The sequence below is a fragment of the Protopterus annectens genome, chromosome 1.part1, assembly GCF_019279795.1.
Source record: "Protopterus annectens isolate FY-2018-M chromosome 1.part1, PAN1.0, whole genome shotgun sequence".
Taxonomy (NCBI): domain Eukaryota; kingdom Metazoa; phylum Chordata; order Ceratodontiformes; family Protopteridae; genus Protopterus; species Protopterus annectens.
In genome coordinates, this window is record NC_056726.1 from 365,451,397 (window position 1) to 365,476,810 (window position 25,414).

The following is a 25,414-nucleotide window of genomic DNA, read 5'->3' on the forward strand; positions in this document are numbered from 1 at the left end:
AGGTGGGGAGCCAGTTTGTTCTGAAGTTCATGTAAAATGCAGCCTGCGATGTTGTCCAGTCCCATGGAAGCTGTGTTTCTGGCTTTAGTGTGTGCAGCTTTTACCTGTGTAGTTGTGATTACAGGGACTCTGCATTCTTCCTGTAGAGATATGGGCCCTTTAGGGGGTGAGAGGGTGGTAAAGATAGCACTGAACCTATCTGCCAGAATGTTGGCAATATCAGTTGGTTCTGTAATTTTCATGCCGTTGTGCTGCAACTCAGAGCAGATCTGGGTGTTGCCATTGAGATTCTTGACAGCTATAGAATGCTTTGTGGTTGTCCTTAGAATCAGTGGCGATTTTATTTTCATAGCTAGCTTTGGAGGCTCTTATAAGGGATCTCAGCATCTTACTGAGGCTGATCAGGGAGCTCCACCACTCATGGGATTTTACTCTCTTTTGCAACAGTTTCTTCCTTCTGTTGTACAGTTTGTTTATGGCAGGGGACCACTAGATTGGCTTCCTTATTTTGGAGGATAGCTTCTTAGTTCTGTTTGGGATAGCACGATCCATGCACTCATGTAAGTGCTTACAGAGTGCATTTGTGTAGGATTCAGTAGTTTTAACTGTATTGTCCATCTGCATGGGTATCATGAAGTTCGCCACTTCTGTCTTAAGAAGCATGAAGTTGGCTATGGAGAAATTTTTTACTGTGGTTTCCTTAATGGGGGTGGGGGCAGGATGTGGATATCTAGGGTGATTAGCTTATAGTTGGCTCTGACCAACAAGGAGGTGACTTTGGGTGTGGAACACCGGTCATTTATGTTAGTAATGACTAGGTCTAGGATATTGTTGCCCTTGGTGGGGGTGTGGATAAGTTGATCCAGGGCACTGGAGTTTATGAATTCCAGAAAGCATTGAGCGAAGGAGTTTGTACATGAATAGTTTTCCCAGTTAATGGTAGGGTAGTTAAAATTGCCCATTATCAGGGTGTTTGAACCCTAATATTTTCCAGTATATCAAGAAAAGAGGAATGGGAATGCTGGGGCATGATGAGGGATCTGTAGCAAGCTACAATTTGGATTGCAGTTTTGCCCAGAGTTAGTTGCACTTGGATAACCTCTGACGCATTATGCTGAGCAACTAGCCTGGAGGTGTGGATATCCTTACTGGAATAGGGGCACACCTCCGCCTTTGATGCTCTGGGTCCAGGTTACGTGGCCGAAAAGTGTGGTATGAGTTGTATCCTGGTAGTGCAGGGGTGCTCTTTGGAGCCTTGAACCAGGTCGCAGTCACTGCACAGGTATCTATGTTCTCCATTTTAAGGAGTGCTTTGAGTGAGTGCATTTTGAGATTTAGACTTCTAGCATTGAGTAGCATTACCCTCAGTTTTTGCTTGCCTGTTCCTGTTACATTTGAAACGGGTCTAAAAAAGGCACTATAGGGGCGGCAAGAGCCTTAGCCAGTATCCGGAATCCCATGGGCAACAGGTGCAGGCCATCTCTGGCAAAGCATCATGGTCTGTCGACCATGTCGTCCCAGGCATACAGATATTGGATCCGCTTAGAATGACACCAAAAGCTTAGCCAATTGTTGAAGTCAATCATTTTGTCCTTGTACTGCGGTATCATTCTGGGCGATGGCAGAATGCTACTCAGGGCTAGGGTCGTACCTCCATGGGCTACAAAATTGGAGAGCTCTTCCATGTCTCTTCATGTAGTCCAGAGAGGCATGTCTCAGGTCATTCACACCAACATGGACAATGACAGTCATATTTGTACTTGTTGGAGTGACCCGAGTGCATGGGTTATTGTGGCAGATCCAGGCAGCTGACAGTAACCTTCTCCTTGTTTAGCCTGGTGAGTGGGACATCAGTGTGCCTGACTATAGATTCACCTATGACTAGTGGGTTGGGTACGTTGTTTTGCCCAATATATTTTTCTTGGTATATTGATTGATTTAGTACATTTTATTTTTTATTTATTTTCCATTTGTTTACCAGGTTAGCCCGACTGGACACAAGATGACTTTTTTCAGCGGAGGCTGGGGGAGAAAAGCTCCAGGTACATAGTAAACAATTATAAATAATAATAAAAATAAATTACACAGACATGCTATTTTGTACAAAGAGCATAGAAAATATAAAAGGAGTAAAAACAATTAAACAAGATAATACACAACAAACATACAACTGCATGAACATAAAACTCAAAAAGAAGTTTCCATAGACAAACAGGGTCATAAACAAGAAAGCATTAACTATATTGACATGATTTATATTGCATTTATCTTGTTTTAATGATGGTATGTGTATATTATTGTACGTGTCATATGTGCACAAATATTTGTAAATCTATGTATTTACAGTATACTGAGAAAGTACTGGGTCACATCAGAGGCTTGGGAGGTCATTGTTCAGAAACTGAGAACTGTTGTAAAGCTTGGCATTGAATACCATAAGTACAGGTTATGCTATAATAGAATAACTATGTAAAGATAACCATGTCAGCAGCCAGAACGCATTATAAACTGAATGTTTTACTGTGCACATTAAGAAATGGATAGATTGGCCCAAACTCTGGACTGATGTGTGTGCTTTTTTATTTCTGGGGAAATGCTATTCAGAAGTGAACAGACATACAAGGGAACAGTTTTAGTGGCACACCAGGCTGTTTTTTTATGTCTATTGTTATGCAAAGTTGACTAAACAGCTGAATCTAGTAAAGCTGGAAGTGTGAGAGTGTAGCCCACTGAAGGAGGGGAGATGGGAGGAGTAACTTGGCCAGGAACTGAAACTTGCAAAACTGCTCCTTGTGAAAAGTCTTTTATCTCAGTAATTTGTTGAGACTTTTGCAAGTTTCTTTCAGAGAATGTGTAGTAAATCAGTAGGAACAACATTTGTAAAACTCAGCACATACCAGTCAATGACACACGAGCTGCAGACTCTCAAACTTGGCATTTTTTTCAGGTGGTCCATTCTAAGTGAATGGAAGTCTAGTCTGACAACAAATGGTAGGGCTATTTGTTCTCACAGTGTACATTGAGAAAGATTTAGCTTTCCAAAGGAATCACAAAGGAATCACAATGTCTACCCCCATGAGGGAAGACAAGAGTAAAAAATAAATAAAATTAGGAAAGAGCAGTTATTTTGCTGCAGGCAGCTTTAGGAAGTGCAGTAAATCATGGCAAGATAAAAAAATGTATGTTTTTTTCATTGTTTGCCATTAGTGGTCCTTTAAGACAGAGGTGGTAAGTTTCACAGCCCCCACGCTACAGTACAGCATTGCCCAATATGCAGAAACCTTTACAAATGCACTCTGAGCACCTACAAGGATGCATAGATCATACCATTCCTAGCAAAACCAAGACTCCCTCCTCTAAGAGAAGGAAACCAGTTTGGTGGAACCCTGCAATAAACAGGCTAAACAATAGCAGGAGGAAACTAGTTTCAGAAAAAACAAATCCCAAGGAGGAAAGACATCCCTGAATAGTAACAGTAAGAAACTGAGGTCCCTCATGAAATAATCCAAGGCCAACTTCGAAAGAAAAATAGCTAAGGATTCAAAAGATAACCACGAAGCCTTCTTTAACTAGGTTAATAATGTAAGAGGGAACTCGCAGATATGCCCCGAACTACTGCAAAATAGCACAAAATACACTGAACCTACTGATATTGCCATCATCCTGGCAGATAGTGCAAACTTCACCCTCCTCTCACCTCCAAAAGGGCCCACAACAAAACCGGAGAAGTGTAGTGTCCCAAAAATCAGACGCACAGGTGAAAACAGCCTTTTCAAAAGCCAAAAACACAGCGTCATTGGGACCAGATGGTGTCCCAGTTTGAGTCTTGCACGAACGACAGAACGAACCACCTAAACATGCTGTTCAACCTCGGCCTCTCCACAGGCTATGTGCCCATAGAATGGCACAGCAACTTACTTCTCTCCACAAAGGAGGGGCCACAACTGACCCTGGTAACTATAGCCTCATAAGCCTGACTAGCCTGCTCTGCAAGGCTATGGAGCGCATCATCATGGAACTCATTAACAGACATTGGGAACCTCCAAAACCTTGACCCGACCCAGTTCGGCTTATTAAGGGCAGATCATGCCTACTAAACCTGGTTGACTTCTTCGAGACAGTCACCAAGGCCATAGAGGGAAAGGTAGTTCACACAGCCTACCTTGACCTCACCAAGGCTTGACACCATTCCCCACTCTGGTATTACAGAAAAACTCACCAGCCTGAACATAAACCCCCAAGTCACGAGATGGGTTGCCAACTGGCTTACAGACAGAACTTGCACAGTAAAAATAGTGGGCTCCAGATCAGACTAAACCAGTCACAAGTGGTGTCCCACAAGGCTCGGTCCTGGGACCCCTACTGTGTCATATACCTCTCAGACGTACAGGGAAACACAGGAGGACTATGGCTAACCAAGTTAGCAGATGCCTGCAAACTGGGAGCCATAACTGACTCTCCGGCTGACACGGACATCCTCCAAAAGGGCCTTACTGAGACACACACCTGGTGTCAAAGTCAGCCTCAAGCTAAATGCCAAAAAATGCATAGTCATCCCATTTGGGAAAAACAAAACACCCACGAATTACCACATAGGTAGCATCCCCCTTAATACAGAAGAGGTAATGAGAGCTCTGGGGACCCAGGTAGATAGTAATCTCTCCTTTGACAATCATATTGCCAAAGTAGTTAGGAAATCCTATGTGGCCCATCTAATTACTAAAGGGTTCACATCTACAAATAGAGAGATTATAGTGCCCCTCTACTAGTCACTCAGACCCATCAGAGAGGGATGTACCTCACAAGACACTTCCAACAACTGGAAAGACCACAAAAGTAACTCAAGAGGATTACTGGTCTCAAACATATGTCCTATGCAGCACGACTGAAAAAACTCTGGCTGTACTCAGTGGCATATCGCTTACTCAGAGGTGATCTGTGCCTGACTTACAAAGTCATGTCCAACTCAGAATTGATGGACATGCTGCACCTACAGAAATCCAAGTCACTGTGAGCCACACGCTCCGAGCTAAACCTCACCACAACAATAAATAGAACATGCTGGAGGGATAGATTCCTGTCAGAGACTCCCCATGCTTTGGAACAAAATTCCAAATTACTTCAGGCAGGGCCCCTCACTAACTCTCAAGAGAAACCTTGACGAGTGGATGGAAGAATACACTCCTGGAATCACTTCATTGGATCTGCTTGACAGAGGATCAGTTAATTAATCAATGGGGTGGCGAAAGACTACACACACTGGCTAGGCTTATAAAGGCCTTCTGGTAGATAAGCCTAGTACCTATCTATGAACAATGCCAGTAAAACTACCAGTCCACAGAAGCCCCCCCCCCCTCCACACACAAAACACAAAAAAAAAAAAAACATTATGGCAGCCCCACAGTCTTAAAATAAAATGGTGTCTATGGAGGAATTGTTTCAGTTAGAGAACACTACTATTAAACAGATGCATCTGAAGTATATTCCAGTCTCAAGGAAATCCGTTATAACACAGCATCCCTAGCTTTAAAATAACATTCCTGAAGAGGAAAATAAATCAGTAAAAAGATAAGAAAATGAAATTTTCCCCCCAAAGGGAACTCACCTCTGCGCAACTAAGGAAAGCACAAGTTGACAGTCATTCCTCAAAAGCCTCAGGATGAGCTTAATCTTTGGCAGCAGTAAAGTTCTGAAGGGTTCTGTGCCCAAACTTGACTTGGTCAACTCAGATCAAGCTGGCAGCTTAACAGTGTGGAAGGTGCCCTAAAGCTTTAAAAACTGGCCAGCTGTTATATCCTTGGCAGGATACAACACACAGCCAAGGCTACTGCAGAAGTGATCAATATGCATTCTTTTACTACCGGTTTTAACTCTGGTTGCATGTAATAACGAACTCTTAATACACAGTTTGAATTAAGAGAATAAATCCCTTGGAAAAAATGACTGACCCTTGGTTTTGTCATCTATTGCATTTTTTTAAATTGTTGCTACATTTTAGTAAATTTATTTAAATATACACACATACACCTTACACTACTTTTCATTATTACATTAATTAAAACACTGGGCATTTTATGTAGACAAACATAAGAATGGCAAACTGATAGAGTGGTAGTAACACAAGTGAATTTGTTGGTTCACTACACATGCAAGACAAAAACGTAGAATACCAGGGGACTGGAGTACTAAGTTGAACCCCCCCCCCCCAAACATACACACACCTCTGCACCCGAAGTCAAACAGGTTTTTTTTTATTCATTAATTGATATATACGTTTATCGGGAACGTCCCGTCTATGGCAGAAGTACCCATTTTCAGTGGAGGCCCATGGAGAAAAACTCCAGAACTGTAGTTTAAGAATAGCTCACAAAGAAACACAACCATTTACTTTAAAATTAAGACTGAAGAAAAAAGAAAAAAAAAAGCAACACTCCCAACCTAAACCCCTAAAATAAACGTGCTCAAGTTAAAACTAAAACAGTGATGGCACCTAGCAGTTAGTTCTCAAATCTAACTTTTGCAGTATTCAACAGGCCAATAAAATATTAACTCATTCCATTTCACAGCATACCTCATACGTAGATGGTGGTTTATACGAGGCGTCAGACCAAGTGTACAGCCCTTTATTGAACTAGAATAAAAAAAAAAGCGCCAGATGTCAAACATGCATAGTACTTAAAAATGTAAACAATGGCTAACACTACAATCTAATTTGTGTTTTTAAACCTTGAACAAAGTCTACTAAAGTACTGGTTTCAATTCCCAAAACACAGCAAGATAAATATGACAGATAATTGAAGCACTTCAACCAACTACCTGCAGTACTTCAGAAACCCAGTTTTTGAACAGTTTGCTTAACTTATTTATAAAATGAGCATGTTAAACATTGAAAAGGTTGCTTCAATGCACTTAAATAGCGCATACTTCAGACCTGTCTGCGACAATAAAGATAGAGGGAATCTCCTCCAAAAACTTCACAATACTATGAGCACTCGGAGCAAAGTTAAAACCATAACAGCCTTGCAAAGCACTAATACTGTGCAGATGTCCTGGTCACTTAGGCAAAGTACCCTAATTTGTGTACCAATGAGGCACAGAACAATGACACTGTACAACTTACAAATCATATCGAAATCTCCAAATGTACACAAATTTGAGCTGTGCTCCAAAATCTAAACGTATGCAACTGCTTCAATTTATACAAATAGGCACTGACAGCAAACTTCAGTCTGCACTAATCTAGAAATGATGTATATAATCTTACTTCTCAAATACAGCAAAATGTTATGATTTTTGGCATTTACATGATCATTTAAAGCCATCACAAGGTGCTAAACAGTTTATTCACAGCAAAGTCACAAACCTTGCTACAGATGACTTACAATGTAGTCCTCTACAGCAAATCTAAATATCCCACAGGTCATTCAGGTAAAAGTTTAGGCTATACAGTGGCAATGACTTTGCAGAATGGTTACTGAAAAATAACTTGCTTGGTACACACTGCAACACTAGGCAAGAAATGGGAAGAAATACAAATAGTCTAAACTACGTTTTCCTCTGGAGGACTGAGGAATTTCAAAAGTCAGACCAGCTTTTCGTGGCCTTTTCCCTGAACAGGAAAGGTCTGGCAGTTTCTAAGTTAACTATTTACAGATGGATTACTAGCTGTATTTCCTACATTTATGATAGCAGGCATATGGAGCTATCCAAAATCTGTTAAAAGCCCACTCTGCTAGGTCTGTGGCTACATCTTCAGTCTTCTTGGCTAAACTTTCTTTGAGGTTTGTGCTGCTGCTACTTGGTGTAATCCCTACACTTTTGTTTTGCGCTACAAGTTGAACTCATCTAGGAATAGGGCTTCCTTTGGCTCCTCTGTGCTCTGGCATATCCTTCCTTGAGACCACCCATGGCCCATAGTAGCTGGGGATTCTGACCCATCAATGATGAATGACAATGATAACATCCGATAGTTATTTATCTACCATAACTTGAAATCTGTGTTATCCAGTGTCATTATTCACATTCCCGTCCTCCATCCCCCTTCCTTTTGGGGATCTGGTAGAGCTGGAATGATTATTTTCTTTGGGGATAGTTTAGTCTCCTGGACAGACAAATCCGATGCCTTTTTCGTTGTTCAGCAAACTTTATCGGAGGGTTGCAGATCAGCAGGGGATTGTAGGAAGGAGAGGAGCTTGAGCTGTGGATCTCTCCATTTGCTGGCTCAGATCAGAGGTCTGATCCAAGACCCATCTAATTCCAAGTTATAAGTACATAATTCTGTTTATAGTCAGAGTCACTCTTCCAGTTTGAGACAGTTTTTTAGGGTTACACATTGCTCCCGCATATGTTTCTTTGAGGGCCTCCCAAGAGTTATACTGCTGGGGATTCTGACCCACAGGTGAGGTAGAATGAAAAGGATAACATCAGGTAAAGAAGTTGTGTAAGTAGAACACCGTTCCATCTGTGTTGTCCAGTTTCATTAAACCTTTCCTCTTGAGCCATTCCTCAGCCTGTTTCTTATATTTGGAGGCGGATAATATTCATTTTTCAGGTTTGAACCTTTATAATTTCTTGCTGTCTAAAGCCAATGGGCAGCAAAGTCTAACTGAAGAGATAGGGACAAAGTAGTGCATTATGAGAAAAGGGAGGAACCTAAGATTTGGGATCCAAAATCCAGTCTATACACACTGAGCAGAGTGGATGAGAGGTGTGGACTCCAACTCTTAGCTGAGATATACAAGTATCCTGTTTTTTTCGATTATACAGTTTGTTTCTAGCAATTTATATATAGCACTTTTATTGTAATCTGCACAGGTAACTGATCTGTTTGCAGTTAAAGCATCCTGTTTAAAAACTTTCATTTTGCGGCTTTCTCTAGTGCTTTGTAGGCCAATAGCTTTAGTGTCCACACCCACCCTCCCTGTTGGTGTCTTGTGTTCTACTTGGTGGCTTTGCAGTTGCCCGCCCCTACTGTAAATCTGATATGGGACACTCCTCCCAGTCTAGTGTCATTAGCTCGTTGTACCTAATACAGAGAGACCATTTGATAAGGCCTTCTCTGTTTCTTCTTTTTCCCTTTTCAAAAAAAATGGGTTTTTTTACCCGAATTTCCTTATGTTCTGACTGTGCTTCTCAAACATTTTGGAAATATAGAGTATATTTTAGAGCATTTATTATAACTAATTGCCTTTTTGCTACAACTCAAGTACTCTAGGTTGCACTGCATCTGAAGGGTTTGTGCATTTCAGCTGCTTTTCTGTATATATAGACTTCTCTGTATACATAGACTAGCTACTTATTCTGCTGTATTACTGCCACTTAAATAGTTTCAGTTGTGCACTTGCCTTGCTTCATTTAAAAAAGTTTTAAATTGCTAATTTTGTAGAGTTTTAATTGCATTTACTGTTTAGGACTACACACTCAAGTGTTAAGACTTTTCTGTGTTTATTTACTGTATTATTGCATTGTTTAGTCTGTTTAAACAAAAAAATATATACTATCTTGTTTGCTCGATTCCCACCTTTTCTAGCCAGTCCATATCACAGGCCTTGCTTGTCTCAGGACTTCATTTTCTGTGCTCAGAGCTACCCAGACCTTGTTGTGGCAGAGGGAAGTCCTACTGCCTACCAGTGGGACTGGTGAGCATTGTACTGCCTACCTAACGCTAGAGGAGTGGTTTACAGCTCTGAAATTGTAATTTTATTAGCCTTTTGGGGCTTATTTCTATCCCTTTCAACTTTCTGGCTTAAACGAGTGCGTTTGCACATTCTTCACATCATGCAGCACTACGAGGCTACAGTTGAACTATTCCAGGTGCCAGAAAATCTGCTCTTCTAATTTTCCCTTAAAACTAGCTGGCTTCTCAGTAGTAGCACTACAATCTGAACCCCTGTGACTAGCACTTGCTCTAAAACCTGTTGTAAAGCACTAGGCAGCCTGAGCCGGATACAAGCACTCAGCTATCCTTGTCAATAGGGAGAAATTAATCATAGGCACTAAACAGCCTACAACTGCAAAGTACCTTGCAAAGGTAAGGGAAAACAACTCTTATTAAAAAAACACCTAAACAGGCATGTCCAAGGGTCAGCTTCTGGTGGTTTCTCCTGTCCACCTGGTGAATCTGAGCATACTGGGGCAATGCGGCAACTGCCTCATGTAAACAGACAATCCTCTCCTCCTACCACCCAACACTATAACCTGCGAGAGATGCACTTACATAGACAAACTGGAAGCAAAGCTCTCTCCGGTCAAGACTGTGCTACACAGTCAAGAGGAGAAGGCTAACACCTGCATTACACCTCTAGAAACTCATAGCCCTTCAAAACCCACATCAATTCCCACACATAGCAACACTAAACACATATGTGAAGGGCCTTAACTTTAACCTGCCCAAGCAACAAGAACCTCCGAAGCAGAAACGCGAACACCAGTCACAAAGTACAGTTTTGTACCTACCATAAATGTAGATGTCCGAACAGGATAGCATCTGCAGTCCTTACAAATGGGTTGTCCTGTCGTCAGGCAGCCCTTCGGTCGGCCGGATTCCAAAGTCTGGGTCTGGCCTCGGCTGGTGTCGCACTTCACCCGACGTCATCTCTGCTGGTCTTCGGGTATAAAGGCATCAGCCGACGCCATTTTCCTCAGTGTTTCTTGCCCCAGATGCCAGTTGCCTTCTTGGGTAGCTAAATTTTTGGATAAATGCCAATGTTTCCAAAAAAAGTAGAAGGCAAACAAAAATAAGCATGTATGTACATATATACAAACAAATACACCATAAGAAATCCCCCCCCCCCAGCTAGCTATTAGGTGGGCAAATACCCTAGGAGTACCACAGAGGGGAAGGAGGGTGGGTAATCCTGACTGCAGATGCTATCCAGTTCGGACATCTACATTTATGGTAGGTACAAAACTGTACTATGTCCTTCAAGGATGCATCTGCAGTCCTTACAAATGGGTAGAATACCATAGCCAAACTAGGGGAGGAGGAAGAAGAAATTATGGTGTAGTTAGGATCCCTTGCAAAACAGCAGTGGCAAACCCTGCTCGGGATCTAGAGTATAGAGGTAAGTTATAATGCTTGGCAAACGTATGCACGGAGGTCCAAGTAGCAGCCTCTATAATGTCCTTGGTAGCCACTCCTCGTAAGAAGGCTGTGGTAGTGGCTGTAGCCCTTGTAGAATGAGGCCTTATGTTCTGTGGAATTTGCTTTCCATGGTAGGAGTAACAGAATCTTATGCAATTTCCTATCCACTTGGAGATTGTCTGTTTGGAGATTGCTTTTCCTTCCCTTCCTGTTGCATATGCTACTAGGAGCTGGTCAGTTTTTCTGTTGTCCTTGGTTCTGTCCAGGTAGTAGCGCAACTGTCTATGTACATCCAAAGTATGCAGCAGTCTTTCCACCCTGTTCTGTGGGTTGGGAAAGAAGGTAGGTAGGTGTATTGCCTGGTTTAGACACTCTGGATACCACCTTAGGCATAAATGTAGGATTAGTTCTCATGGACACTATCTTGATGGAAGATTAGGAAGGGTTGTACTGCCATTAAAGCCTGTAGTTCCGAAACCCTTCTTGCTGAAGTAATTGCCAGCAGGAAAGCAGTTTTCCAGGATAGGTGTTGAAGATCTGCTGTTGCTGCTGGTTCGAATGGAGGGAGTGTCAATTTTTCTAACACAAAGTTCAAGTCCCATGCTGGTAATGGTGGTTTCCTAGGAGGTTTTACATTCTTAATTCCTCTCAGAAACTGCCTGAGTAGAGGATGTGAGAAGACAGGGGATCAAGCTGTATTCTGCAGAAATAGCTGATGTATGTATCTTGATGGAGGAATAGGACAGGCCTGTATGGAGAAGCTCTGCCAAATACTCCAGGATGTTGGCAATATCTACCTTTGACGCATCTTTCCCTCTTTCAGTACTCCAAATGACAAACCTTTTCCATTTTCCTGCATAGTTCCTTCTTGTTGAAGGTCTGCGGGCCTCAAGGATAATGTCTTTAACCCTTTGGGATAAATCTGGGTTAGTTGCTCTTATGTAATGTTCCAGGTGGTCAGTTGCAGGGTTTTCAGGCTTGGATGTAGGATGTTGTAGTCGTTCTGAGTTAACATCAACGGAATCAGGGGCAGTGTCCACGTTTCCCCCCGAAACATGCTCCTCAGTAATGGATACCAATGTTGTCTTGGCCAATTTGGAGCTATCAGAATTATCCTTGGACGTTCCTCTTTGATTTTTAGAAGTACCTTGTGCATCAAAGGAAGAGGTGGAAATGCATATGCTGTCAGGCCTTTCCAACTGAAGGATAGAGAGTCTACCTTCCAAGCAAGTGGGTGGTATGTCCTTGTGCAGAATTTCTTGAGCTGGTGATTGAGTGGGGAAGCGAATAGGTCTATTTGTGGCATTCCCCATTTCTTTGTGATGGCCTTGAAGATGTCCGGGTGTAGCATCCATTCATGAGCATCCGAGATAGTTCTGCTTAGCATGTCTGCTAGGATGTTTTCTTTTCCCGGTACGAATATTGCCTGTAACTGAATGTTGTAACTCAGAGCCATATTCCATAGGTCCAGAGCCATTCGGCATAGGGGGTATGAATGAGTGCCTCCCTGTTTGTTGATGTACCACATGACTGTGGTGTTGTCTGTCCTTATCATCAATTGGCCTTCTTTTAGGAATGGTCTGAAATTCTGGATTGCTAGTTTTACTGCCAGCATTTCTTTTTGATTTATGTGCAGGTGCAGCTGATCTGGAGTCCATAAGCCTTGAGTGCACTTGTCCAGCATGTGGGCCCCCCAACCGAGGTCTGAGGCGTCCGTTGTGGTGGTTTGGCTTGGTTGAATGCTGTGGAAGGACAAACCTGGGTTTGACTTGCATGCCTGAGCCCACCATAGGAGCTCTTGTTTCAGGCATGGGCTTGTCCCTGCCATTGGAATTGCTCTCATGGCATGTAAGGTTTCCCCCCAAAGGAAAATTCCTTTGGTGGAGAGGCAGAAGGAATCGATTCTTCAGCATCGGAGTCTTCATAAGTAGAAAAGGGAGCCTCTGGATGGTCTGTATTGTCTGTATCATCAAAGAGTCATCTGAGGACACTGGCTCAGGGGGCTCTGCTCTAGGTCTCTTTTCTGGAGGTTGAGAGGCCCTGTCTGGGTGAGATTGGGATCCCCTTATTAAAGAGATGAGATCCTCTGCCAGAGTAAGCATTTGGGAACTGGAACTGGGCCTGTGAGAGGGGGGCTTTACAGGCACAGACTTAGCAGTTTTGGCTGTTTTGGCCCTGGCAAAGGCCTTTATAGACATGGCTGAAGGAGGCCTAGCAGCACCACGTGCTGGGGTAGAGACATCCAAAGGGATGGTGTCCGATAATTCTTGAGAAACCACAGTAGAAGGTAAAACTTCAGAGGCCGATTCAACTAGGGTAGAAGGGGCCTCGGTAGTGGTCATGGATTCGGCTGAAGATTGATCCGTTTGCTCGGTTTCGGCCGAAACAGAGACACTCGCGGTTTGCTTAACCGTGGTTTCGGCCGAAACCGCGGACTGCGAGTCGGTCCTTTTCTTTGCGTTTAACAATTTGAGTAGTCTGAGGATCCGACGGCATAATGTACGCAAAATCTGAGCCGAAAAACTGTTCAGCAAACTCTGACAGACGCCTAAGCGTTCGTCGGTTGAAGGAAGCACAGGCTAAACAAGCTGCTACGTCGTGGTCTGGGCCTAGACAAGGTAAGCAGTAAGAGTGGAAATCTTTATGAGGTATTTGTTTCCCACAAGTTAAACAGTTATTCACTTTTTCTGACATCGGCTGAGGCAAGAAAGAGTCCCCAACGGGGTACTTAGCTTTTAGAAGTCTTCGAAGTAGTATTCGGTAGTAGTAATCTCTGGATCTGACCGACCGGCACTTGCGAACAGCTTCTGCTTCGGGCGCCACGCGGCAAGAAAGACTGGGGAAAATGGCGTCGGCAGATGCCTTTATACCCGAAGACCAGCAGAGATGACGTCGGGTGAAGTGCGACACCAGCCAAGGCCAGACCCAGACTTTGGAATCCGGCCGACCGAAGGGCTGCCTGACGACAGGACAACCCATTTGTAAGGACTGCAGATGCATCCTTGAAGGACATCCAAAGCGACATAGCTCACACCACCAGTGTGCCAACCAACAACAGCCCCTAAGGCAAGACAATGTAACCAACACTTTAGTCATAGGTGACTCTATAGTCAGGCACACTGATGTCCCATTCACCAGGCTGAACAAGGAGAAAATTACAGTCAGCTGCCTGTCGGGTGCCAGGATCTGCCACATAACGCATGCACTCAAGTCACTCCACAACAAGTACAAATATGACTGTCATTGTCCATGCTGGAGTAACGTACCTCCCTGGACTACATGGAGAGAGACTTGGAAGAGCTCTTTGATCATGTGACCCAGGCAGGTATGACCCTAGCCCTGAGTAGCATCCTGCCTTCGCCCAGAATGACACCACAGTATAAGGACAAAATGATTGACTTCAACAATTGGCTAAAGCTTCTGGTGTCAAAGGGGATCCAGTATTTGTCTGGCTGGGAAGACATGATCGACAAACCACAATGCTTTGCCAGAGATGGTCTGCACCTGTCACCCCTGGGATTCAGGTTACTGGCTAAAGCTCTTGCCACCCCTATAGTGCCTTTTTTAGGCAAGGTTCAAAGGATAAAACCACCATAACAGATACAAGCATGCAAAATCAGAAGGTAATGCCACTCAATACTAGAAGTCTAAACCTCAAAATGCACTCTCTCGAGGCACTCCTAAAAATGGAGAACATGGATATCTGTGCAGTGACTGAGACCTGGTTCAAGGCTCCAGAGAGCATCCCTGCTATACCAGGCTATAATTCTTATCACACTTTTCGGCCACAAAACCAAGCCCGAAACACTAAAGGGTGAGGAGTGTCCATATTCACCAAGGATATTCACACCTCCAGGCTAGTTGCCCAACACAAAGCATCTGAAATTCTCCAGGCGCAACTAACACTAGGTAAGACTGCAATCCAAATTGTAGCTTGCTACAGATCCCCCACCATACCCCAAGATTCTCACTACACCTTCCTAACATACTGGAAAATATTAAGATACAACCAAACACACTAAAACTAGGTGCTTTCAACTACCCTGCCATTAATTGGGAAAACTACTCTGGTACCAACCCCTTTTCCAATGGTTCTTGGAATTCATAAATTCCAACGCCTTGAATCAACTAATCAATTGTACCACCAGGGGCTCCAATATCCTAGACCTGGTCATTACCAACATGGGAGATAGATGCTCCACACCAGTGGTCACCCCCCTCACTGGTCAGGTCTGACCATAAGCAAATCACCCTCGACATCCACATCCCACCCCCCCCCCCCCCCAGTAAGGAAACCTCCTTAAAAAACTTCTCCAAAGCCACTGAAGTCAGAAGTGAAACTTAACACCCACGCAGACAGGATCTGGAAATTCAACTGCAGAATCCTACATTAAGGCACTGTACGAGTGCATCCACTCGTGCATGAATCGTGCCATCCCAAATAGAACCAAGATGCTCTTCTCCAAAAAAAGGAAGCCAATCTGGTGGTCCCCTGCTATAAACAAACTATACAACAGAAGGAAGAAACTGTTGCAGAAAAGAGGAAAATCCCAGAATGCAAAAAACTCCTTCACCAGCCTCAGTAAGAAGCTGAGATCCCTCAAAATCCTCAAAAGCTAGTTACGAAAATAAAACTGCCAAAGATTCCAAAGACAACCACAAGGCATTCTATAGTTATGTCAAGAATCTAAATGGCAATGCTCAGATCTGCTCTGAACTACAACAGAATGGCATTAAATATACTGATCCCAAGGATATTGCCAATATCCTAGCAGATCGATTTAGTGCCAACTTCACTCCCCTCTCAACCCCTAAAGGGCCCACCTCAATACCAAAAGATAGCCAAATTCCGATAATCACAGCCACACAGGTAGAAAGAGCATTCTCCAAAGCCAAGAATACAGCATCCATGGGACCAGATGACATCCCAGGCTGTGTACTACATGAACTACAAAATGAACTGGCACCCCACTTAAGTGTCATGTTTAATCACAGCCTCACCTCAGGCTTCGTGCCCACTGAGTGGTGCACAGCTACAGTTATCCTGCTCCACAAGGGAGGATCCACCTTGGATCCTGGGAACTACCGTCCCATCAGTCTTACAAGCCTGATCTGCAAGGGCATGGAACGCATTATCATGGAACTTATAAACAAAGACATTGGCAACCTCTGGACACTGAACTCCACCCAGTTTGGATTTGTGAAGGGCCGATCTTGTCGCCTGACTCTGACTTCTTTGAATCGGTTTACAGAGCTGTGGACAAGGGGTAAGGAGGTCCACACAGCCTATCTGGACCTCGCCAAGGCCTTCGACACCATCCCCCACTCTGGAATCATAGACAAACTTACTAAGCTGGGCATAAATCCCTACATCACTCTATGGGTTGCCAACTGGCTTACTGACAGAACCCAGACAAAATTAGCAAACTCCAAATCCAGCTCCAGACAAGTGGAGTACCTCAGGGCTCAGTCCTGGGACCACTCTTGTTTGGAATCTACTTCTCTGAAGTACAGGCCAACATTAAAGGACTCTGGCTAACAAAGTTTACAGATGACTGCAAACTGGGAGCCATTATTGAATCCCCAAATGATGTGGATATTCTACAAAAAGGCCTTACAGAAAAGTACAGTTTTGTACCTACCATAAATGTAGATGTTCGAGGATTCCATTGCTGCAGTGTGAGTATAGTCATGGTCCGCCCAGTCGGCCCCGAGTACGATTGTCATTGGGTCGATCACTGACGGCGACGCCAGGTACTACGCGTCGCCAGGTACTAATGCGCAGGACCGTCTTTTCTTGCCCTCAGTTTTCTTTGCCCCAGAAAAAGAAAGGTCCCAAAAAAACGCACCCAAAAAAATGTACAATATATATACAACAATTTATGGTAGGTACAAAACTGTACCATGTTCTTCGCCTCCATTGCTGCAGTCCTGACTATTGGGTAGAATCCCAAAGCAGAGGTAAGGGGAGGCTGGCAATCATAAGGAAGTAGGAGCTGACAACACCTTGCAAAAAAAACAGCTGTAAAAGAACTAGACTACTTAGAGTAGATAGGAAGGTGATAATGCTTAGAGAAAGTATGCTGAACTCCAAGTAGTTTAGCTTCCAAAATATCCTTAGTTGCCCAGAATGCTGTGTTGAAATTGTGGGTTCCTAGTGGAGTGAGGCCTAATCCCTAATCCCATCTGGAATCTCCTGCCATGATGGGAGTATGCAAAATGCAAATGCATCCACAATCCAATTGTTTTGTTTGACACAGGCAGATGCCTGGTGCCAGAGCCATGGGCTCAAGCTTAATGCCAAGAAATGTATAGTCATCCCCTTTGGAAAAAAACATGTTCCCATGAACTACCACATACTTTTAACCCCCTACTCTTAACTTTTAACCCCCTACTCCAATCTAAATAGTCTTAGATCCTCTAATAGTGTCCTGGTTCATACGAAATCCAATAATTCAGGTGGTGATGCTCTTTTTGCCAATTCCATCGGAAAACTATGGAACGCCCTTCCAAACAACCTAAGACTAGCTACCTCTCCCCACCAATTCAAAACTAACCTTAAACAATACTTTAACACTCATTGGCTATGTCCTTGTACTAAACCAGACTAAATCCTTTATCCCCTGCCTTTCTTCATGTTGCTCACTAATTGTTCTCTCTTTTCTCTCATCTCCAGATCCTACATTTTCTATCTCCTCCTGTATGTTGACCTCTATTAATTCTATTTTTCTATTTCCTCCATTTTTCATTATTGTTAAATTGTTTTGTTTGTATTATTTTTTTGTTCTCCCTGCTTATGTACCTTTTACAAAATTGTATTTTCATTATGTAAATTAATTTCTGTATTAACCATTGCGGAGCTTTTCTCCCCGGGCCTCTGCTGAAAACGGATTTATATCCAGTTGGACTAGCCCGGTAAACAAATGTAAAATAAATAATAAATAAAATATAGGTGGCAGGACACTAAACATCGAAAGTGTGATGAGAGACTTAGGGACACAAGTGGACAGTAGTCTCACTTTCGATAACCACATCGCCACAACAGTCAGGAAATCCTTCTACGTGGCACACCTCATCACAAAGGGCTTTTCATCCAGATAAAGAGGTCATTGTCCCACTGTACTCATCCCTCATTAGACCCATTATAGAGTATAATGCCCCATTTGGTATGCACCTCACAAGACATCTGCAACAGCTGGAAAGGCCACAGAAATACCTCACTAAAAGAATCACAGGCCTAAAGCAGATGCCATATGCTGACAGTCTAAAGAAAACTCCAGCTATACTCTGGCATATCGTCTACTCAAGAGCCGATCTCTGCTTAACATACAAGGCCACGTCAAACCCTGAGCTGTTGAACATGCTCCACTTAAAGAAATCCCAATCCCACAGAGCCACACGCTCCAGGGATCTAAACCTCATCACAATGAACAAAACATGCTGGAGGGATAGGTTCCTGACCCAGAGACTCCCCATACTCTGGAATAGACTGCCCATACATGTCAAGCAGAGCACCTCATTGGCCCCTCTTCAAACAGAACCTTGATGATTGGATGGGAGATAGGAAATTCACCCCGGGATCATGTCAGTCGAACTGCTAGACAGGGGCCCAGCGAAATAAATAGTGGGAAAAAATTTACAGGGAATTGTTATGGCTAGGCTTGCATAGCCTTAGGGCCGATAGCCTAGTACCAACCTATGAACCTAAGAAAATGCAGCAGAGCTGGCTCTGAGGAGCGGATCAGAGACCCACAGGTGAGGAAGAATGAAAATGGACATGCTCTACCTAAAGAAATCCAAGTCACTGCGAGCCACACGCTCTAGTGAGCTAGACCTCTCCACAACAATATATAGAACATGCTGGAGGGATAGATTACTGTCACAGAGACTCCCCATGCTTTGGAACAAAATTCCTAACTACATTAGGCAGAGCCCCTCACTAACACTCTTCAAGAGAAGCCTTGACGAGTGGATGGGTAACAAAAATACACCCCTGGGATCACTGCATTGGCTCTGCTTGACAGAGGCTTAGTTAATCAACGGGGCGGCGAAAGCAGACACTGGCTAGGCTTATAAATGCCCTCAGGCATATAGCCTAGTACCTACCTATAAATCTGCCAAAATATCTGGATAGTTTACTGACTACAGAGAAAAGGAAGATATCCTCAAACTTGGCACATATTTTAGTGGAACAGCACTGGAAATAAAGGAAATCATAGCTAAAATTTAAAATAAATAGCAATAGCAAATCAGATGAAGTTGTTGATACACTATAGATTAGCAATGCAGTATTTTAGCCTTGCGACAGAACAAGGAAGTAAATTTGTTACTCTGGAGGACAAGTTAGAAACACTAAGTTACACAAACCGACTGCCCCAAAGAAAGAGGGTAAAGAAAATGTTACATTTATGAAGGTCAAGTTGGCTGTAGTGTCCTACAGGACAAGAAAGCACAATTTTTTTTATACTTTTCGTCTAGGGCCAGACTTAGTAGGTGGAAGTGCTAAGATAACACTGACTTAGCTGAGATTTGACACTTGCTACAAAAGACCAAATCCAGGTTCCAGACTAAAAACCCATCAAAATCTGTTAACTGGGACAGGGAAAAAAGTCCAACAATAACAGTGGTTCAGACTTGTCAAAAAATGCCCGATTTCTTGGCAGCTGTACTCAAATGTCAGTCAAGCAAATCAAACAGGTTCTCTTTCAACTGAGAATGAAGACTTCCACAGCTGCAAAAGAACCTCAAAACAGAGAGAGGATCATAGTCAATGTGACTACATGCTTGAAGCTACCCTAAACTCATGCCAACATAAAAAAAAGAAGGCAGTCCAAAATATAGGGCAAAAACAAGAGTTTCATCAGTCCCTTACTTTGGGACCAAAAAGTTTTTTTTTTTTTTGTAGATGGTCCTTTATTATAGGTTCATAGGCAAATACTAGGCTCTGCCCAAGGAAATTTATAAGCCTAGCCAGAATGTGTTCCCTGCGCCACTGTCCAGCAGCGCCACTAGGTTCCCTGCGCCACTGTCCAGCAGCGCCACTAGGTTTCCCTGCGCCACTGTCCAGCAGCGCCACTAGGTTCCCTGCGCCACTGTCCAGCAGCGCCACTAGGTTTCCCTGCGCCACTGTCCAGCAGAGCCACTAGGTTTCCCTGCGCCACTGTCCAGCAGAGCCACTAGGTTTCCCTGTGCCACTGTCCAGCAGAGCCATTAGGTTTCCCTGCGCCACTGTCCAGCAGAGCCATTAGGTTTCCCTGCGCCACTGTCCAGCAGAGCCATTAGGTTTCCCTGGCCACTGTCCAGCAGAGCCATTAGGTTTCCACTGTCCAGAGCCATTAGGTTTCCCTGCGCCACTGTCCAGCAGAGCCATTAGGTTTCCCTGCGCCACTGTCCAGCAGAGCCATTAGGTTTCCCTGCGCCACTGTCCAGCAGAGCCATTAGGTTTCCCTGCGCCACTGTCCAGCAGAGCCACTGCAGTTATCCTCTGGGTAAATTTTCTGTTTCCCATCCACCCGTCAAGGTTTCTCTCGTTAGTGAGGGGGCTCTGCCTAACGTATATTGGAATCCTGTTCCAAAGCATGGGGGAGTCTCTGGGATAGGAATCTATCCCTCCAGCATGTCCTATTTATCTTTGTGGTGAGGTTTATATCTCTAGAGCGTGTGGCTCTTTTTTTTTTTTTTAAGTGGAGCATGTCCATCAATTCTGGGTTGGGCATGGCCTTGTATGTCAGGCAGAGATCACCTCTGAGTAAGCAGTATGCAACAGTACAGCTGGAGTTTGAGTTGGGCTGCATAGGGCATCTGTTTGAGGCCAGTAATCCTCTTGGTGAGGTACTTGTGGCCTTTCCAGCTGTTGCAGGTGTCTTGTAAAGTACATCCCAAATGGGGCATTGTATTATATGAGGAGTCTAATGAGTGGAGGCGCACAATAACCTCTTTTGTTCTAGATGCAAACCCTTCTATGATTAGGTGGGCCACATAGGATTTTCTAACCACCTTGGCAATATGATTACCAAAGGAGAGATTACCATCTACTTGGGTCCCCAGATCCCTCATTACATTTTCTGTACTTGGGGGACTACCACCTATGTAGTAGTTCACAGGTACTTTGTTTTTTTCCAAAAGGGATGACTATGCACTTTTTGGCATTTAGCTTGAGGCCATGATTTTGACCCAGGTATCAGTCTCAGTGAGACTGATCTGGAGGGCGTCTGTATCAAGCGGAGAATCAATTATAGCCCCTAGTTTTCAATCGTCTGCGAACTTAGTCAGCCATAGTCCTATGCTTGCATGTACTTCTGAGAAGTATATACCGAACAGGAGGGGTCCTAGGACTGAGCCCTGCGGGATGCCACTTGTAACCTGTTTAGATTATATAAAAATACATGGTTAGAAAAATCTCCATTAAAGACCTCATCAGATCAACATGTGCCCTGGTATATTCAGTATTGGTGGACAAAAACCTTTTTAAGGATGCTATCCCCATATCATGAGGTACAATGGTAAACAGAGTCTATTGTCCATGTTGACAAGTAATACATCTGAAAACATACCATAGGTTCTACTAAAATCACCCAGGTTGCTCAAAAAGTGTTCAGTACCTTTCAATACAGCCACAGATTTATCTTTCAATACAGCCACAGATTTATCTTTCAATACAGCCACAGATTTATCTTTCAATACAGCCACAGATTTTTTTAAGGGTTTCTTGAGTTGATTCTCAATGTAAATTGAAATGAATTCAGTGACCCAACCCCTCCGACACAATGGGACCAAAGATTGGAAGAGTTAAAGACTTGTGCACCTTGGGCAATCCCTCAATAATAAGAACCAACAGTTCAGATACCATCAAGAAGTCATACATTTCTTTAGATATCAATTCATACATTAATTCATATAAATCTTCATACACCCCTTTGGTGGTCGTAGATAACAGACTGTAATCAGCTCATAGGTTTCCAGGGTCATTAAGCATTTCCTTCATAGTATCATAGTGAATAGAATCCAAGCTGTCGTCCCCCCTTTACCGGCTGGGTGCATAGCTATACTATCATGGAGCTGCTGCAGAGCTGAAAATTCATCTCTAGTCAAGTTAAAAAACGTAGTATTCTTACCAATTTTAATATTGGATAATTCTCTCTCCACAACTTTAACAAAAGTTTCAAGAACAGTTGTAAGTTGCGGAACAAACTAGAACATTTCATAACATTCATTGTAGTAGGCTACTCTCCAAACATAAGTTTAAGAGCAATATTCCTCAAACAGTCTGATATCTTAAAGATCATGTATCTGTACAGGTCGAGAAGGCACGAAGTTCAAACCTTTGTCCAAGAGACTCAATTGTGCTGTAAGCCAGGGAACCTTGTTGGCTAGGCTTACGTAGGCCATAGGGCCAATAGCCTAGTACCCACCCATGAACCTATGTGGTTAAAGCAGTTGAGTTAAAACACTAGAGTGGATTCTTCTTGCGACTTGCACCATCTAGGTTCCATTCACTCTCCATGGATGACTTCCGTCTTTTCCCCCCTTGACTGAAACTCCACCCTCATGCCAGTTGCTGTGTCGACCTAAAAGGGGCCGGGAAAGTGGGAAAAAAAACAGTCCAACGATACTGAATACGTACATAGGTTGGTACTAGGCTATCGGCCCTAAGGCCTATATAAGCCTAGCCATAACAATTCCCTGGATATTTCTTCCCACAATATTTACTTCCCTGGACCCCTGTCTAGCAGCGACTGACATGATCCCCAGGGTGAATTTCGTATCTCCCATCCAATCAAGGTTCCTTTTGAAGAGGGCCAAGGAGACGCTCTGCTTGACATGTATGGGCAGTCTATTCCACAGTATGGGGAGACTCTGGGTCAGGAACCTATCCCTCCAGCAAATATTTAGTGCTATTATCTTTAGGTCTAGCTCCACCATTAGCTACTGCAGTGGTTTGATCTTCTCTCAACACTTTATTGGTATTGTTCTTTAAATTAGCATAAGATGTTGAAGCTATAGGCACATACCCTACCTTGTCTAATACAGTGTTCATAGATTAGTACTAGGTTAACTGCCCTTGAAGCCATTTAAGCCTAGCCAGTTATCTCTTGTGAGACTCAAACCTTGCACCTTGTGTTTGTAAGGCAAGCACCTTAACTATTAGGCCACACACCCAACTGGATTCATTAGGTAGCATAGACCACTTCCATGGAATGTTTAGTTTTATTAGCATTTGGGTAGGTCACAGAAAAGGGTCACCACAATGTTGCACCTCTTTATATTACAACACTATAGTAGGTCTGTCTTTAAATCAGATGTTTACTACGCAGGATAAAAACACATTTCGCACTCATAGTAATCATTCTGAATCTCTCAGACTTCTACAACATACACTCTTTAGATTTGAAATCACACCAGCATAACACTTAGCTTTTGCTTATCTTACTTGGGAGAGAAGTGAAGGCTATACATTTGTTTTCAGCTGACTGGTCTGCAAAAGCTGTAGACTGCCAATTTACAAAGGCCATTCTGTTCTGAACTGCACCATCATCAGCTGCTTTCGGCTGTTCCCATTAGGGGTCGCCACAGCGAATCATCGGTTTCCATTTCTTCCTGTCCTCTGCATCTTGCTGTCACACCAACCACCTGCATGTCCTCTCTCACCACATCCATAAACCTCATCTTAGGCCTTCCTCTTTTCCTGTTACCTGGTAGCTTCATCCTTAGCATCTTTTTCCCAATATACTCTGCATCCCTCCTCAGCACGTCCAAACCAATGTAATCTTGCCTCTCTGGCTTGGTCTCCAAACCTTCCAACCTGGGCTGACCCTCTAATACATGTACTACTAATCCTGTCCACCCTAGTCACACCCAGTGCAAATCTTAACATCTTTAACTCTGCCACATCCAGCTCTAACCCCTGCCTTTTTGTCAATGCCACTGTCTCCAACCCATATAACATAACTGGTCTCACTATGCTCTTGTAGACCTTCCCTTTCACTCTTAATGGTACTAGTCTGTCAAATCACTCCTGACACTTCTCCACCCACTCCATCCACCCACTCCATCCTGCCTGCACTCTCTTCACCTTCCACACTCACCATTACTCTGAACTATTGATCCCAAGTATTTAAACTCATCCACCTTCGCCACCTCTATTCCTTGCATCCTCACCATTCCTCTATCCTCCCTCTCATTCACATACATATATTCTGTATTAGTCCTGCTGACCTTCAATCCTCTTCTCTCTAGAGCATATCTAACTTTAGATAATAATCTCTCTTTGCCATTTCAATATATTCTAATTAAAATTTCAAGACAGGTCCCCTCAATAATCCAAGTTTCATTTTTGTTTTGCATAGTCTAAGGATATGCATATGTGCTAGTGCACATAAAATGTGCATATTTGCCATTACATATAAAAAGTATAGAAAATATTAGTTTTTCCTATGAATACGTATTACTTTTGGTTCTAGTTTCATAAAGCTTACCTGTGCTATGAATTCAAAATGTACTGAGTTTCTTAGCCTGAAAAAATATACATTTTCTAGCCTTTTTTGTAAAAGAAATCATTAACAGTGTACTTAAATGGCTATATAAAACTAATGGTGGTGCCTCATACTAAAAGTCCATTTTGGACAGCTATATGAAGTTTAATGGCTCCACCAGTAATAAAAGAAAGGTCCTAAATCATTGCCAAGAGATAAATAAAATATGGAGGGGAGGTTTACAATCCAGCACCTCCCAAACTTCTGGGATAAACTTCCTCTGCCTGTTAATCAGTACAGCCTGCTTATAACAGATTAGTATTCACAGCTTTACTTCTGGAGTGACTGGTATGGCCCACCGTGATTAAAGGAGGTAGTATTGACTGGTATGGCCCACCTCAATTAAGGAGACGTGGTCTGAAGGAGGGCACTGGCAAAGCATAAACTGTCATAAGACTCAATGGCCTTGCAATATCTATGAAAGCATAATGGCAGACTATGACAGCAAAAGCACTCTGGAATACTGGATTTAGTAGCTGTATGCAAGAGGCTATACACCAGTTAACCCTAAATAGATTTCTCAAAGAAATCAGAGAATTATCATAAGATACATGACTGCAAATCATACTCAAGAATGTTATTCTATTCTTAAGGGTTTTAGTGCATCTTAATTCTGAATTGCATGTTATCACTGTACCATCAGTGTCTAGACCGTCATCTATATGCAGTAACAGAAATGTTGCCTTGGTCTTCAATACAGAGCATATTGGACTAATGGAGGCCTAGTGAACATTAGTTTCCCCAGTCCCCTGGATATGCTGTGTATGACTGACTATAGTAATTCTGTATTTGGCAGTTT

The 25,414-nt window shown here is 43.1% G+C and overlaps 1 protein-coding gene across 6 annotated transcripts in view; it reads right to left on the bottom strand.

The window, feature by feature from the left end:
- RBFOX2 (RNA binding fox-1 homolog 2) overlaps positions 1 to 25,414 on the bottom strand; it is a 2,020,637-nt gene that overhangs the window by 1,804,286 nt on the left and 190,937 nt on the right. For 5 of the 6 annotated variants that reach the window (XM_044075315.1, XM_044075291.1, XM_044075316.1 and 2 more), the window contains exon 2: positions 6,572 to 6,631. The exons of the other annotated variant lie outside the window; for it this stretch is intronic. In XM_044075315.1, the coding sequence (XP_043931250.1) occupies positions 6,572 to 6,631 (60 nt within the window). The remainder of the gene's footprint in view (positions 1 to 6,571; positions 6,632 to 25,414) is intronic. 6 annotated transcript variants of the gene reach the window in all.